This window comes from Copadichromis virginalis, linkage group LG3 (assembly GCF_057382275.1).
Source record: "Copadichromis virginalis isolate Kocher_CV1m ecotype Utaka linkage group LG3, C_Virginalis_male_GT1.1, whole genome shotgun sequence".
Taxonomy (NCBI): Eukaryota; Metazoa; Chordata; class Actinopteri; order Cichliformes; family Cichlidae; genus Copadichromis; species Copadichromis virginalis.
The window spans coordinates 1,968,424-1,984,779 of record NC_140620.1 but is presented as its reverse complement, the minus strand read 5'-3'; the positions used below and the strand labels follow the sequence as shown (position 1 = coordinate 1,984,779).

The 16,356-nt window shown below is 45.0% G+C and overlaps 1 protein-coding gene across 1 annotated transcript; it reads left to right on the top strand.

Annotated features, from left to right (window-relative positions):
* The first annotated feature begins 223 nt into the window (after positions 1 to 223).
* Positions 224 to 15,256, top strand: LOC146712264 (retinal guanylyl cyclase 2-like). The gene is made up of 23 exons (XM_085452059.1): positions 224 to 461; positions 1,020 to 1,250; positions 2,547 to 2,702; positions 2,783 to 2,925; positions 3,117 to 3,272; positions 3,415 to 3,564; positions 4,434 to 4,653; positions 4,819 to 4,894; positions 7,037 to 7,121; positions 7,344 to 7,460; positions 7,528 to 7,611; positions 7,768 to 7,944; positions 8,316 to 8,469; positions 8,658 to 8,801; positions 8,873 to 9,021; positions 9,116 to 9,279; positions 10,223 to 10,346; positions 10,417 to 10,485; positions 10,597 to 10,771; positions 13,246 to 13,344; positions 13,479 to 13,564; positions 14,095 to 14,180; positions 14,264 to 15,256. The coding sequence occupies exons 1-23, from the start codon at positions 224 to 226 to the stop codon at positions 14,349 to 14,351; spliced, it is 3,171 nt and encodes a 1,056-aa protein (XP_085308185.1). The 3' UTR covers positions 14,352 to 15,256.
* The last annotated feature ends 1,100 nt before the right edge of the window (positions 15,257 to 16,356 follow it).

Genomic DNA, 16,356 nt, shown 5'->3' with positions numbered 1-16,356 from the left:
AGCCCCTCGTGTGGGTGGTAAGCCCACAGTCTTAAGCCCTGTCTTTAAAATGAACTGACATTGCAGGTTAAGTAATTCATTACGTGGAGGTTTCAGGTTCCTTGTTAACAGACAGTAGTTTGACAAACCTGAATCAGTTTTTTTTGTTTCATCTTTGTTCAGACGAGTTTGTGTTCTTGTTGACTTTCTAAAAATCTGTCTGAATCTCTGGCAGGTTGTCAGGATGCAGCTTCGATGGTTGCTAGGGGCGTGTCTGTGGTTGCTATGCATCGAAGAGGTTCGGACAACAACCTTCAAGATCGCCTTGGTCGGTCCGTGGTCATGTGACCCGTTGTTTTCCCGGGCGATGCCGACAGCAGCGGTCACGCTGGCGTTGTCCAGGTTACGGACTGACACCAGTATGAGCAGAGGGTACTGGTATGATGTCAAAGTGCTGGACGAGGACTGCTCTGCCTCCAAAGGTCTGTTATCCAATCAGCCAACAGGACCTTAAAATAAAGTTCAGTAAAATATTTAGAAAGAGATTACCAGTTACAGTTATGGTTAGTTACACTAGAACAAAGTGCTACAGGGTTAACCAATCACACAATGATGAGTTAGCAGCCAATTATTAGACCCCCTGTTAAAAGGGGGTTTTTCTTTCCCACTGTTGCCAAAGTGCTTGCTCATAGGGGGTCATGTGATTGTTGGGTTGTTCTCTGTATCTGTTATTGTGCGATCTACTATACAATATAAAGCGCCTTGAGGTGACTGTTGTTGTGATTTGGAGCTTTATAAATAAAATTGAATTGAATGAACAATCAGAACACATTTAATAAAACCTTTAATTTGAAAAGTCTGCTTGTTAGTCACATATTAGACCACCTCCAAAGGATCATTAGACATTTAATCAGTGTTATCAACACACGCTTATTTGAAGTGTGTTTATCAGCTTACAGACTGGAGTAAGTGAACAATTTTTTATTTTCCTTATTTTTATTTGTGTGATATTTATTTGACCTTTGACCTTTTTATTTTAGCTCTGACCAACTTTGGGGACTTTGAAGGTTATGGCTATGCCTACATTGGACCCTTTAATCCCGCCCTCTGTCACTCTGCCTCCCTAATGACTGAGCATTGGGAGGCTGGACTCGCCTCTCCCGGTTGTCTAGATGCTGACTGGCCAAACCTGCCGCCACTGACTCCTCCCACCAGAGTCCTGTTCACGGTGCTCAGATTTTTCGGCTGGGCGCATGTCAGCATCATCACAGGTAAGGGTTTGACATCACAGTCAGAGTGGTGGGGTGGTTCTCACCATAATCTCTTCATTCAAACTTGTGTTACTTTAATTTAGTCTGAGCCGGTTATTTGATCTGAGCTTCATCATTTTAGACTGTTACACTCATATATTAGGCCCCCTTTGTTTGATTTTGGTGGTTCGACTTTTACTGCCCATCGGACTATAACTGCAGTGGTTCATTGGGACATCACAGAAGTGGAGGTGTTTTCTGTGAGGGCTTTAACTTAACCATTGTTACTTATGAGCTTCTGAATGGAGATAGAAGTGAGAGCTAGACCCAGTTTAACAGTATTGACATGTTCACCAGGACTCTTTCACCAAGGAAACTTCTTGCTGACATGAAATCCTCTCTGCCAAAGTAAAGTACAGAGATAGACAGAGACAGCTGGAGGTTCAACAGATCCACTGACCTTCTGATCCTCCAAGTCTGATTTCACCATTCTGAAGGAAAAAGGAGACATGGACCGAGCCCTTCTCTTTATGGACCCATCCAGGAGGACCTCAATTGTCCTGGTTGTCTGATTCCAACTTATTAAGGACAGCTTCTTAAAAGCTCAGATGATCTCCACGATCTTTGGTTCTTCATCATTTCAAACCAACCATCAACTAAATGATCCACACGAAACCTTGATGTCAGGGGGCACTCATTCGATTAATGTCCAGACGGCTGTGATCATCTCGTCTTCTCTGTGAGAGTAAAAAACAGAGCAGTGTCAGGTCAAGTGGCTTTATTGTCATTGCAACCATGTGCAGTATGAAACGAGACAGCGTTCCTCACACTGTTCCTCACAGCGTTCCTCACACTGTTTCTCTCACTGTTCCTCTCACTGTTCCTCTCACTGTTCCTCACAGCGTTCCTCTCACTGTTCCTCACACTGTTCCTCTCACTGTTCCTCACACTGTTCCTCTCACTGTTCCTCACACTGTTCCTCACAGCGTTCCTCACACTGTTCCTCACAGCGTTCCTCACACTGTTTCTCTCACTGTTCCTCACACTGTTCTTCACACTGTTCCTCTCACTGTTCCTCACACTGTTCCTCACAGCGTTCCTCACAGCGTTCCTCACACTGTTCCTCACAGCGTTCCTCACACTGTTTCTCTCACTGTTCCTTTTGTGAACCTGCACGAGGTCTGGCTGACAGCTTTTACCCAGCATTTGCGTAAACATATGCATCACCCCGGCAGTTTGTTTAAATTGTGATCATCTTTGTTGTCTTAATTGTTTATCAGTGTTTCCTTTCTCCATCTCTTCTCCTCTGTTGTGTAGCTGCCACCGACCTTTGGGAGAGCACCGGACAGGAAGTGGCCTCTGCGCTCCGGGCTATGGGTTTGCCGATTGGGCCGGTGGTTACCATGGAACCAGGCAGCAAAGGCGGGGCTCGGGAGGCGCTGAACGAAATCAGAGAAGCCGACAAGGTCAAAGGTCAGAGCTAAGAGGTGATCGTTAAGCTGCATCCCTGAACTGAACACATCAGATCAGAGAACTTTTTATTTCACCTTCAGTGGTCATCATGTGCATGAGCTCTGTCCTGATTGGTGGAGAGGATCAGAGGGAGGTACTGCTGGCCGCCCTGGAGATGGGGATGGTTTCCAATGGTTACGTGTTCATTCCCTACGACGCCCTGCTGTACGCGATGCCCTATCAGGTAACGACCAACAAGTTCTCAAGGAGGTTTTATTCCATTTTCTCCGATCCTCAAAAAAAAACCTGAGTCAAGCAAACTTTTCTTATGTACCACCCATACACCACCCCACTGCCTTTACATATTAATCATGACATGTTTAACTAAAGGCAGAGTTCTGATTGGTTCCCTCCCTCTCTGTTTTATCCAATCAGCACACAGTCTTCAACCAGCTGACCAATAGCACGCAGCTACGTCACGCCTATAGTGCCGTCCTGACTGTTACCATGGCATCCGACCAGAGTTTCTATGAAGCTTTCCGCGAGGCTCAAATGAGCCGAGAGATTCACTCGGGTGTCTCCGCCACAGAGGTAAACAAACAAACAACAACAAACACGGGCTTTAATGTGCTGATGGATTCAGAGGTAAACAAGTAAATAACGTGTAAACAATGTGTGCGTCCCCAGTAAACGAGAGAATCTAATGTGACAAAGTGTTGTCCTGTGTCTGCAGGTGTCTCCTTTGTTTGGGACTATTTTCAACATGGTCTACTTCGTGGCAAAGGCAGTGGAAGAGCGCCGTCAGGCGGGGAGTGGACACTGGGTGACGGGCAATCAGCTCATGAAATCAGATGGAGGCTTTGATTTTCAGGGTTTCAATCAGGTCACACAGATTTCAGCACTTGCTAGCTGAGTAACTGATGGAGTTGCTGCTTTCAGTATCAAAGCTGAGATAAAAGACCTTCTCCTCGTTTCCTTCAACAAACTGCTCCAGATCAGATAGACTCGTGACACTCAGAGGGAGAGAGGCAAAAACTACAACAAGGCACACTTCACGGGTTTTAAAACTATGACCTAAAACTCAAGTTTTGTTTTGTGGCAGTGAAGAGTTACTCGTGACTGAACCTTCTAGTGTCAGATGACTCTGATCTGGGAACAGTTCGTTCTGATTAAGTTAGACAGACTAATTGAGTCTCTGTGTCCACAAACACAAGAGTTTTAATAATTGTTTTTCACCACTTAATACAACATAATCACATCTATCCCGTCGTTAAGTGTTTGCATAAAGTTCTCTAAGGAGCTTGGAAAGATTTTCAGTGTACACTGAGAAGAATAGAAACCTCAACACTGAAGTTTACCGGAAACCGACACACATGGACCAGAACCTTTGACTCTGAAGTTCTCCAGAGGCAAAGAGGTAAAGAACTAATCATTTGACCCCGATGACCCAGGGTGAGAGCTAAAACCTGCAGGACACCGGACCTCGAGGCCTGGAGTTTGAGAGGATCAATAATAGGTCAACAACCCTCTTAAGGGACACTCCCACAGACGCTTTTCTTCCCAAGCTCCTTAGACCATGATGACCTGGATGACTAAGAAACTTCACAGACATTTAGAATAAAGTTAATAAATTAATAATTTCTGAACCACAGAATTTGATTTGATCTTTTTTGTTTTGCATCATCATCATTTTCATCATGTCCTCACCTTAAACTCAATGGTACAATCAGCTCCTGTCTTCTTCCCTTTCAGGTGTTGTATGGAGGTACTGAGGGGCGTGGCCTGCAGGCCAGCTACGTAGTGTTGGACAGCGATGGCGACCGCCTCGTCCCAACACACTCACTCTCTCCGACGCACACCGACGGGACGACCGGAGGTCTGAGACCGCTGAGCCGTTCCTTTGTCTTCCCGGGAGGAAAACCCCCCTCAGCCAGCTTCTGTTGGTTTAATCCAGATGAGGCCTGCAGTGGAGGTGTGTTTACTGACCCACAGAGAGGGTGGGAGCTTTGTGCTTCAGTTCAAATGAGGTCTTAATTACACCTGTAGTTTCTGTATGTGTCGTGATTTAGTGTTCACATTGACAAAAGGTTGCTGTCCGGCATGGCTATAAATGTGGAAACCTCTCCACTCCCTGCAGGTATGGGCGCTGTAACTGTGCTCTTCCTCTTCCTGTTGTTCTGCACTCTGCTTGGAGGCCTTTTCTTTTGGAACAGGTTAACACACAGGCTTAATCTCACACACTCCTCTCTAACGTACCTGGTGCTTAGTCTGCTTTCAGTCTGGTTCTCGGTCATCCCGGTCATGGTAGTCTAAGAAACTTGGAAAGAAAAGCGTCTCGACTTCTTTAAGTTTCGTGAAGACGCAAAGCTTCTTGAGCTCTAACACCAAATGGTGGAATGACCGAGGTTTTAAGCCCTAGTGGGAGCTGTCCCTGGAGAGGGTCGTTGACCCATTGTTCATCATGTGACTCATCACATGAGCCGAGGTATTAGTGATGTGTTGGTCGTGAACGAAACGGCACTTAGAGCCGACTATTTGAAGCTCCTTATTGGGAGCCGTGGGGTTTTTTCTTTCTCCCTCTCTCTCTCTCTCGCACTTTTTCCCGCTTCACTCAGCACGCGAGCCTTGTGCTGGGCAGAGGGGGGAGGGGCGGTAGTTACACTCAGTAGCACAGGAACAGAGCGGGAGGGAGAGAGAAAGAGAGCCAGGGACAACAACATTAGAAAGGTATAGTAATCATCCACAACTATTTTCAGTTGCAGATGATAAAGGACTCATAAAGTTTATTCATGCAGGTCCATATGACAGAGAAGGTGCATCTTCTGTTTGTTTTCATATTATAATTTATATTTAATTGTGTTGTGGTTTGCAGTGTTTTGTGTTGTTTTCACTTTAAATTTGTGAAAGGAAAAAGTTGAAAATTTAAATAGTTAAAAGTTGAAATGTGAATAGTTGATTTTTGTATTATATGATTTATTTATTACATTTTATGTGGAGTGAATAAATAAAAGTATATTTACGGTGGCCCCTACAGACAAAACACGTACAAAAGACAACAGAAGTGCTCCAGGATGCTCGGCGCAGTGTTGAGCTTTTGTTATCTTCTGGCTACACAAGCCAGCAAGTACCAACGACTGGATTTGGTGTGTGGTAGTAACAGGTAAATGAACATTTGTTTAAATTATTTGAATATATATGAGTGCCTGTGTATAAATACACAAACAATACCCACATGCTTTCAATTGTGTAATTTAAGTGATCTAGTAGCTCTGCTGTGGAACTTTAGTTCATGCTAGAAATGTGTTTTGGAGTTTGTACGTGTTTTGTCTCTAGGGGCCACCGCATATATTTATATATAAACATATATAAATAAAACCACTTTTTTTATGTTAGTAATTCCTTTTGTGCATAATTTTATATTATTGTTAATAATAAATTAATTAAAGCAACAAAACAACCTGAAGAGCCGGTTGGGAGCTGAAAGAGCCGAGTCTCTAAAAAGAGCCGGAAATCCCATCACTACGAGGTATGAGGGTCATTTTTAGCAGACGTAGCCAACCTTTACATGGAGGAAGTAGAAAGTATGACTCTTGGCAGCACCTCGCCACTGGTGCAGACACGTGTATGCCACCTAACAGTTTGCTGTTTCTGGACTGTGCACATAGAGGAGAATCGAAATCTCAACATTAAAGTTGACTGTAATAGAGAGAAGATGGATGATTTGAAAGAGGAGTGAAAGAAGCCATCTATGTCCACTGTGAATGACCATCTTTGAACAGAGGGCGGGGCTTATCACACCAACTGTCGGCCATCTGTAATCCAGTCTCTGATGCTTCCCAGGCGCCTTAAGGTCTCACAGTGGGTTCACCCAAAACCTCTGCTTATAATGACTCACACCCACCTTGGCTCATGTAATGAGGCCATGATCAAGAGTGGGCCAATGACCCTTTTAATAGGCCACTCCCACTAGGGCTTGAATACCCGGGACTCTCCACTATATAGTCTTAGAGCTAAGGAAGGTTTCTCAGACAGAGCCTCTTTAAGAAACTTGAAGAAGTCCAGAAGTTTTTCTTTCCAAGCTTCTTGGATTTCTGCTGCTTAGTTAAAACAAACAAACAAACAAACAAACAAACAAACAAACAAACAAACAAAAAAGCCATAATCACCCTGAACTCACTGACGACATCGTTTCACCCCCCAGTCCAAGGACTTCCTTCCATACACAATCGACCATCACCACTGTGTAACACTTAATTTAAGTGCAATGACCCACACTGTAAATATATAACACTACTTATGTTGTATATAGTGCTGCAGAACTGTGCACCTTTCTTTTCTCACGTGTCTCTGGACAGGAGTACTAGGGGAGCCGTGACAGCAACCAAAATGATCCTTACTCTGGACGACATCGTCTTCATCGATACTCAAGTCAGCAGGAAGGTCAGAGAATGTTTACTGGTGGTAACTTCTGTTCAATCTGGTACCATTGCTGGTACTGGTGCATCTGTAGTTCTGTAGAAAACTGGGAGCTGCAGGAGTACTAACAGCGAGGCATGTTTGACTAATGAGCTAATCGATGAGCTGATCAATGGGCTGATCAATAAGTTGATCAGTGAGCTGATCAGTGAGCTACCTTTGGTCAGATTGTTGGTGTTTCCATAGAAACTCAACGATGAGTCCATCATGAAGAGTCTTTTGGAAATGAAAACTCCATTGCGATCGCTCGCTCGAAGTTATATCCTCACAACACCGGAGAGCTCCAACATCGGGATACTGGAGGTATTACCTGCACCTGTGTGAGCCTACCTGTCCTGTCACATTCCCTGATTGGCTGTGCTGTTTTCAGGGTGACTGGGTTTGGCTGAAGAAGTTCAGTACTGGAAAAACACCAACAGAAGCCAATCAAACCACCCAGAATATGTTCAGCCAGGTATGATGAGCAGAAAATCTACAATAGAAAACAACAGACACAGATTCTATTTGTTTCCGTGTCCGGTTTTCTGTTCTGTTGTATGGCGCTACCATCTGTACGTGAAACAGATTAACAGTATTGCAGTATTAAGAGTATTTTCTGCCTGGTGTTCAGTTGCGGGAGATGCGACACGAGAACCTAAACCTGTGCCTGGGTCTGTTTGTGGACTCGGGGATCTTCGCCCTGGTGGTGGAACACTGCCCCCGAGGAAGTCTGGCAGACCTGCTGGCTGACGGCAACGTGAGGCTGGACTGGATGTTTAAATCCTCACTGCTCATGGACCTCATCAAGGTACTGCTGAACCTGGTGTTCACTTATATCTGCTATGAGTAGTGGTGGTCGGGGGATGAACTTTTTTGTTTTAATTGATGTTGATAGAGTTTATTAGATAATCACTGTTTGTACAATGCTGCTACTTATACAACAACTGCTGCTGTGAGCATTACTCACACTAGTACTCTCTTATTATTAATAGTGCCATGATAAAACACTGCTGTCCTAATGAAGGATCTATGAACTAGTCTGATGAAGCTCAGGTTTCACGACTCGACTTCTAAGTCGATTAATTATGCAGCTCTATTCGACTTTATCTATGATCTCTTTAAAGACTGTTTCATTTCTGATCAGACCGATCAGGTTACTGATATTTGTGTTTGTTTCAGGGCATGAAGTACCTTCATCTGCGAGGTTTGACTCATGGCCGTCTGAAGTCAACAAACTGTTTAGTTGATGGTCGCTTTGTTCTGAAAATAACAGATTATGGACTTCCTATGATCCTGACATCCCAGGGGATCAGCATTCCTGAGGATCCACACGGTAGAAACATGAGCATGCTCAGATGTTTGAAGTTTATCTCAGACGCTGTATCTCTACTTACACGTGTGTTTATGTCAGAGGGCATATTAAGACTCTCCATCCTAACCCTAACATTAACCCTAATCATGAACACAACACAAACCTGTTCCAATAAAAACTGCAGCTGTGTTTCTCTTCCCGTCTCTCAGACATGCTGTGGACAGCTCCGGAGCTTTTGAGGAATCCGGTCTCAGGAGGTTCGTTTGCTGGAGATGTCTTCAGCTTCTCCATCATCATACAGGAAGTGATCTCCCGCACACTGCCATATGCCATGATGGACATGCCGGCTCATGGTGAGGGAGGATGTCTGATCAGCTGTGTCTCTTTTAAACCGCCTGTCTCTTACCACATGTCTGTCTCCCAGAGATCGTGGAGCGTCTGAAGCAGCCTCCTCCTCTCTGCAGGCCGATCGTTTCGGTCGATGAAGCTCCTACCGAGTGTCTCACGCTGATGAATGAATGTTGGAATGAAGACCCGAGTAAGAGGCCGAGCTTTGATGACATTTTCAAACAGGTGAGCCGAGTCTCACTGCTGCCACCTGCTGCCTTCTACAGGCTCGGGGTTATTTTCTGATTTCATCTCGACTCCTTCGACAATCTGTTTGCAGTTTCGAGGTATCAGCAGAGGCAGGAGGGCCAACATCATCGACTCCATGCTGCGGATGTTGGAGCAGTACAGCTCAAACCTGGAGGATCTGATCCGAGAACGAACGGATGAATTGGAGATTGAGAGAACCAAGACAGATAAGCTGGTGGGGCAGCTCCTGCCAAAGTAAGACTAAAACAGTAAATTACTAGTAATAATTAGCAGTAATGTGAACTGGAGGTGTGGTCAGAGTCTCTGATGGGTGGGTGGATAAGAGTCCTTGAGAATAGAACTGTGTCGTTGGGCCTCGTTAATGAAGTTCGCTGCAGACAAGAATGAAAGGTCCTCATGATGCAGACTTTGGTCCTGATGGGACGCCGACTCCCGAGAGAGGAGTGGCCATGCTGGGAGGGTTTAGCCTGGCTCGGGGTTGTGGAGTTGCACAGGTGCTAATGAGAGGGCATGCTGCAGCCAATCACTCCTCAGGCTATGAATGATGAGCTGCATTGTGCATTTGGAGGAATGCCCCAACATGATCTTTGGTGAGTTTAACTTGTTCCTGTATCACAGGAAGTTCGTCCTCTGTTGTGCTCTTTTGATTTGAGCCTATTTAGCTCTCTGAGGACCTGTGAGATGATAGCTGCTGGCAGGCTGAAAGGTAACCCTGTCTTACTGGAATCAGACAGGATCATTGATATGGTTGGTGCCAAGGTTTTCGACTCCACTGGGGGCAGATTCTGACACCAGGTCACCAGATAGTGACTCTTTCAACTGTAGTTAGATTCATCCCCATTCAGCCAAAACATAGCAGGTTGAGCATGGTAATCACGTTCCTGTCTCCTGGACTGTCAGCACTGGTTATCTTCCAGGCTGTTTCGCTGGCAGGCAGCAAGTCTATGATCCCCCTGCAAGAGGAGTACATTTAGGCAGGAGGATTTGTTCTTTGGCAGACCAGGATGATGATGGCGTTAAAAGTGGAGCTAAACTGGAATCCATTATTGGTTCCTGCGGAGTCCTGGGTTTGAAGGATGAACTGGAGAGCCATGTTAAACTTCTGGCCTCTAGTTTGGCTGTTTGCTGCATGGTTACACTAAGCAATGAAAACTTTGCGAGTTCCCATTTGTTCCAGGTCTGTGGCTCAAGCTCTGAAGAAAGGGAAGCCAGTGGAACCTGAACATTATTCGGACTGCACCCTTTACTTCAGCGACATTGTTGGATTTACAACTATTTCTGCTCTGAGCGAGCCCATCGAGGTACAAACTGTTTGAACTTGTTTTTGTGCATTTCATTTTTCAGTGTTTCACTAAACCCGTGTGTGTGTAGGTGGTCGACCTGCTGAATGACCTCTACACCATGTTTGATGCCATCATTGCTCTCCATGATGTGTACAAGGTAACACACTTCCATTTAAAACACGTGTCTGACCTAAACAGTGAAGATTTCTCTTAATTTCTGGATTATCTGAACAAAGACACATGAAATTTGGTTCTGGTTTTGTTATAGGTGGAAACTATTGGAGATGCCTACATGGTGGCTTCAGGTGTTCCCAACAGGAATGGGAATCGACACGCAGCTGAAGTGGCCAACATGTCTCTGGACATCCTGCACTCGATAGGAAACTTTAAGATCAAACACATGCCCGAGATTAAAGTCAAAATCCGCATCGGACTGCACTCAGGTACACCTGTCGACCGTTATCTGCTCATTCAGTACCAGGACGTCAGGAGAGGGTTCATTTATCAGTGTAACTACTATACTATCAACTTTCCTCATCTGAAGAATCCAGAGTATGTTCAATGTGTCTCAGGTGTAAGTCACTCTTACTGTGGACACGTGTGGATGAGATTAGTGAAGCTCGACGTCTGTGGGCAACTGCTGAAAGATTTAGAAATGTCAGGAGTAGTGAGTAGAAGTGTCTGTTGACAGAGCTGTTTTGGGAGACCTCAGGGCTGGCTCAAGTCCTGCCTCATCAGCAGCTGGTGCTCAGACCACAAGGATGGGAATGATATTTGAACCAGTCAGACTGGATTACAGTACCAGTTTTGGACAAAACAGTGTAATGGTTTTTCTTTTTAGATTCTTGCTGAAGGCATCAACTAATAATGAACACATGTTGAATTATGTAGTAAATCAAAAAGTGTGAAATAACTCAAAACACGTTGTTTGTTTTATATTTTAGATTCTTCGTAATATGCAGACTTTGCTTTGATTACTGTGTAACCTGGACGTGTGTCCCTCTATCCTAATGAAGGGATCCACCCTACTGGCCCCAAGTGTAATATTTACAATGTTCGGGTCTCGGGCCTCCCAGTGAGAATCACCACGAGGCTACTCCGAGGCGCACTCACTGAGCCTCTAGGTTCTGAAAGGAGATTGGCAGCAGCAGACTAAATGGAAGCAAACAAGGCCTCCAGCCCACACAACACTGCTGATGGGAATTCTGAGTCTTTTTAGAGAACCGGCTCTTTCGGCTTGGCTCACTAAAAAGAGGAAAACCATGACTGACCTTCAGTTGTTAAAGTAATGATGGACTGTTGTTTCTCTTACTTTACTAATATGAATGGTAAAGGTTGTCAAATATGTCTGTCAGCTGTGTACCAACCTGATTTCTGCACAACACAACTGATGGTCCCAACCCCATTAAGAATGCAAGAACCATTCTTAATTAGGGGGCGACCGTGGTGCTGGGGGTTGGGATGTGCATCTGTAACCGGAAGGTTGCCGGTTCGATCCCCGGGCTCTCTGTCCTGGTTGTTGTGTGAGGGGCCGATGGCGCGATATGGCAGCCTCGCTGCTGTCAGTCTGCCCCAGGGCAGCTGTGGCTACACCTGTAGCTGCCTCCACCAGTGTGTGAATGTGAGATTGTAAAGCACTTTGGGTGCCTTGAAAAGCACTATATAAATGCAATCCATTATTATTATTATTATAACCAATGAACCCTGACAGGCTCACCTGTGAGGTGAAACCATTTCAGGTGACTACATCATGAAGCTCATGGAGCAGGATAAGGGTTTGCAGCGCTGTCAACAAAGCAAAGGGCAGCTACTTACAGGAATCTAAACTATAAAACATATTCAGTGTTGTTTTGCTGTACCCTCAATCATCCAGGTGAGTAAATCCAAAAGAGTTGATTCAGTTCATCTGAACGTTCTCAGTGGGAGAAACGTTTCATCATCATCAGGTGGCTTCTTCAGTCTCAGCTGACTGCAGGTTTCCAACCTTATAAACATGCATTTGCATAATGACTGAAACCAGCCCACTGAAGGAACACTGGGCTGGGAGGTCAGTTCCTTCATCATTAATATTCACGTTGTCATGTGGGCTGCTCCTGCCGGGAGCAGTGGAGGAGCTGCTCCAACCGGAGATGGCAGATGAGGGGCGCAAGGGTCCACACCGACTGGAGAAAGAGGAGCTGCTCCAGGAAGGGCTGTTCCAGCCGGGAGTGGTGGAGGAGCCTCATAAGCCAGAGGTGGACGAGGGGCGAGAGGGGCTGTGCCTGCTGGAGGCAGAGGCGCCGCACGGGGAGCCGTGCCAGCCGGGTGGCTCCCCAGCCTCAGTCGGGCGATGGGGGTATTTGGCGGGGCGTGGCCTGCGGTGCTGTGCAGGGAAGGTGGACACACCTGCACGGCATCGGCAATCTTGCCCCGCCAACTTAAAAATGGGACTGGTTCCTGACTGGGGTCTGTTGGTGATGTGCATTGAGGGATAAACATGTACAGAACACAACTGAGTCATTGTTCACTCATGCTGGTTTCAGTTACTGTGCAGATGGACTGTTTATAAGGTTGGAGAAAGCTGAGACTGAAGAAGTGACAAAGCATTTCTCCCACTGAAAACACTTCATCCTGCATCCAGCTGAACATAATCAACTTTCCCGGCATATTTAAAGTTGTTAATCAATTTTTTCTTTGCTACATAATTCCATATGTCGTGCTTCATATATATGAGGTCTTGAGTTTGTATCAAAAGTAGTAAAAATAAAGAAAAACCATTAAATGAGAAGGCGTGTCCAAACCTTTGACTGGTAGTGTATTTGTGTTCCCAGCTAGTTTGAATGTAACCCTACATCTCTGATTAAAGTATGGTAATAATGGTTCCTGAGGTTGACAGTGGTGTTAGTGCCAGGTAAAGGTCGGCCCTTCCTGTCTTCAGGTCCCGTGGTAGCAGGTGTGGTTGGACTCAAGATGCCCAGGTACTGTCTCTTTGGAGACACGGTGACCACGGCCTCACTCATGGAGTCCTCTGGGCTACGTAAGTAAAATCTTTGATCAATGGTTGGATCACTGAGAGACCACCCTGAAGTCTCTCCTGTCTGCATTTAAATTATGTCAGAATCACTAGCTTCCTCCTGAGTTGCGGTGTGACGATGTGTTTGTGGTCTGCAGCTTACAGGATCCACATCAGTCTGAGTACGGTCAAAGTCCTGACCAGTCTGAAAGTGGGATACCACATAGACACCCGGAAGGCGCAGGTATGCCAATCTAAACAGACCTGAAGCAAATCCAAATATAATTGCATGACGCAGTAGCTGTGGATGCTGTTAGAAAACACGCAAAATGGTGATAAAGGCAGCACGCTGGCTCGGGTATTAGCACTGTTGCTTCACATAAAGAAGGTCTTGAGTTCGATCCCACCCCCTGCCAGGGCCTTTCTGTGTACTGGGTACTGTGGCTTCCCACAGTCCAAAGACATGCAATTAGTGAGGTTATGTTAATTGGAGAATCTAAACTGGTCATAGGTGTGACCACAAAGCTTAGCCTTGAATCAGGCTGGCGACCTGTCCGGGGTGTACCCTGCCCCACCCCTGCGACCCTGATGAGGATGAAAGAGAATGGATGGTTTACAAAACCTTATCTCAGAGGTCAGGTTATTACCCTCAGGTTTACTGTAGTCCAGTCTGACAGGTTCAGAGTCTGGTCCAGATCCCACCCTGTCCACAGTTAGTCAGCCTGATGCCAGTCCATGGTGGGACTCGTTGATGTTTGGATGCTTGTGTTGCAGGTTAAGGGCACAGAGGACACGTACTGGCTGATGGGTCGAGAAGATTTTAATAAACCTCTTCCTGTTCCTCCAGACCTCGCCGGAGGGTAAGAACACACAGCGGTCATTATCGATTACCAATAAAGTAATCCTTAAACTGAAACTCGCTCTCCACCCGTCTCTCTGTCAGGGCCAGCAACCATGGAATCAGCCTGGATGAGATTCCAGTCGACAGACGACAAAAGTTTCTGGACCGACAGAACAAGATGAAGAAGTGACAACACACACACAGTGTCATCAGCTGATGAGACCCTCTCAAAGACATCTGAACCCTGGAGATCTTCAGCCTCCCGAAGGCTGTAAAGTCTGAGTGCACAAACCAATCATCATCATGGGTGCTAATTTCTACTTCCTGATTTAACTGGAAGTCCTCTTTGATTGGTCGCTGACATCGCTTCTGTCTGACTAGTGGAATTTGTCCCTCACACTGTCTGATGTTTTACAGTTGTATAGAAACTAACTGTTACCATGGTGACTGTGATGTGTTAGTGACCTTGAAATAGAACAAGGGTTGTTCATGTCCAATGAATGCTGGGTAAATGACTGTTAAAGAGTGGATGCGTGACAGATGTTGTGTTGATCAATAATCGGTTCTGCGCACTGACGCTGGCTGCATGCTGTCGCTGTTCCTGATGCTTCTTTAAAATGTAAATGTTCCATTAAACTCTGAGGTAGACTCAGTGCTTAAATATGGATTTTCCCGGATGCTCCTGAAGGCACCGTCTTCCTCAATAAGTCAATCAAACGTGCAGTTCAGGTCTATTTTCTTCACTACCAGCTGAGTTTCACATAATAATCTGTAAAGATAACACACAAACACCCATTGTTGTGTAAGTAATAATACTTTTTTAAAAACAAATGACAAAAATACTAAAAAGAGTGAAAAAACAAACAAAAGTGGAAACAATTTAGTTCAACTATTGTCTGAATTAGACAGAGGGCGGCTGCTGAGATGCTGTCTGCTGACAGGTGAGGGCTGAAACGAGCCACTGACTCCTCCTTTTAAACCTCCCTCTCAGTCTGCATGTTTGTTTATTCCCTTTCCAATTTTCATTCGTCTCATGTTTTGTGCATTTTGAATTAATTTCCTTGTGCTTCCTCTTCTTAAATCCTATTTTTAAGCTTTTCACCTTCTAAATTCAAAAATGGATATTCTCTGCATTATTCCAGTTTTACGTTAATTTAATTAAAGTTGATTTAAAAGTATTAATATTTTTTTTGATATAACCCCTAACCCTCTCTGATTGCTAAACATAAGCAGCTGTACTCCAGTTAACCTGGGTTTCGATAATCGATTTTAGCTTGAATAAAGTGATATTGATTCATTAAATCCTGAATCAGTTTTTAAATATAAATGTATTTTGCCAGAAATGCCAGAATCTCAGGTTAAAGCTCACAAAACTACACTGCTCAAAAAAATAAAGGGAACACAAAAATAAGAGATCCCAGATGTGAACGAATGAAATATTCTTATTAAATATGTAGTTAGATCAAGCATGGAGGTCTGGATTTGGAGTCACACTCAAAATGAAAGTGGAAAAACACTTTGATGTAATGTCCTTAAAACAAGTCCAAATGAGGCTCAGCAGTGCCTGTATGACCTCCCTACAACACCTGGGCATTGCTCCTGATGAGGTGGCAGATGTTCTCCTGAGGGATCTCCTCCCAGACCTGGACTAAAGCATCTGCCAACTCCTGGACAGTCTGTGGTGCAACACACCTACATGATGTCCCAGATGTGCTCAACTGGATGCAGGTCTGGGGAACGAGTGGGCCAGTCCATATCATCAACACCTTCGTCTGGCAGGAACTGCTGACACGCTCCAGCCACATGAGGTCTAACATTAGCTGTGTCCCAAGTCAGGGGCCTCATCCTTCCGAGGCATTTGAAGGCCGATCACGTCACAGCCAGGCGATGAAGGCTGCTCCAAATGCGGCCTTCATTTCCCCTGATTCGAAGTATGGGTCAGGTGTGTACTTTGTGGCCCAACCTATCCCAGAATTCATAGCGCTGCCTAGCCAGTTCAGTTTCTAACGATGGCAGCAGCTACGGAGACGGTAGAAATTGTTATTGTTAAGATATTAAAGTTAATGGAAGTTTCATTTTAAATATTAAGGTGATTTATTTTACATTCATTAAACTTACGTGACTGTAACTGCACAGTGCCGCTGGTTTTAACATAAAGGTTAGTTTTAATATTACTCTCATTACTCCTTCTGGGT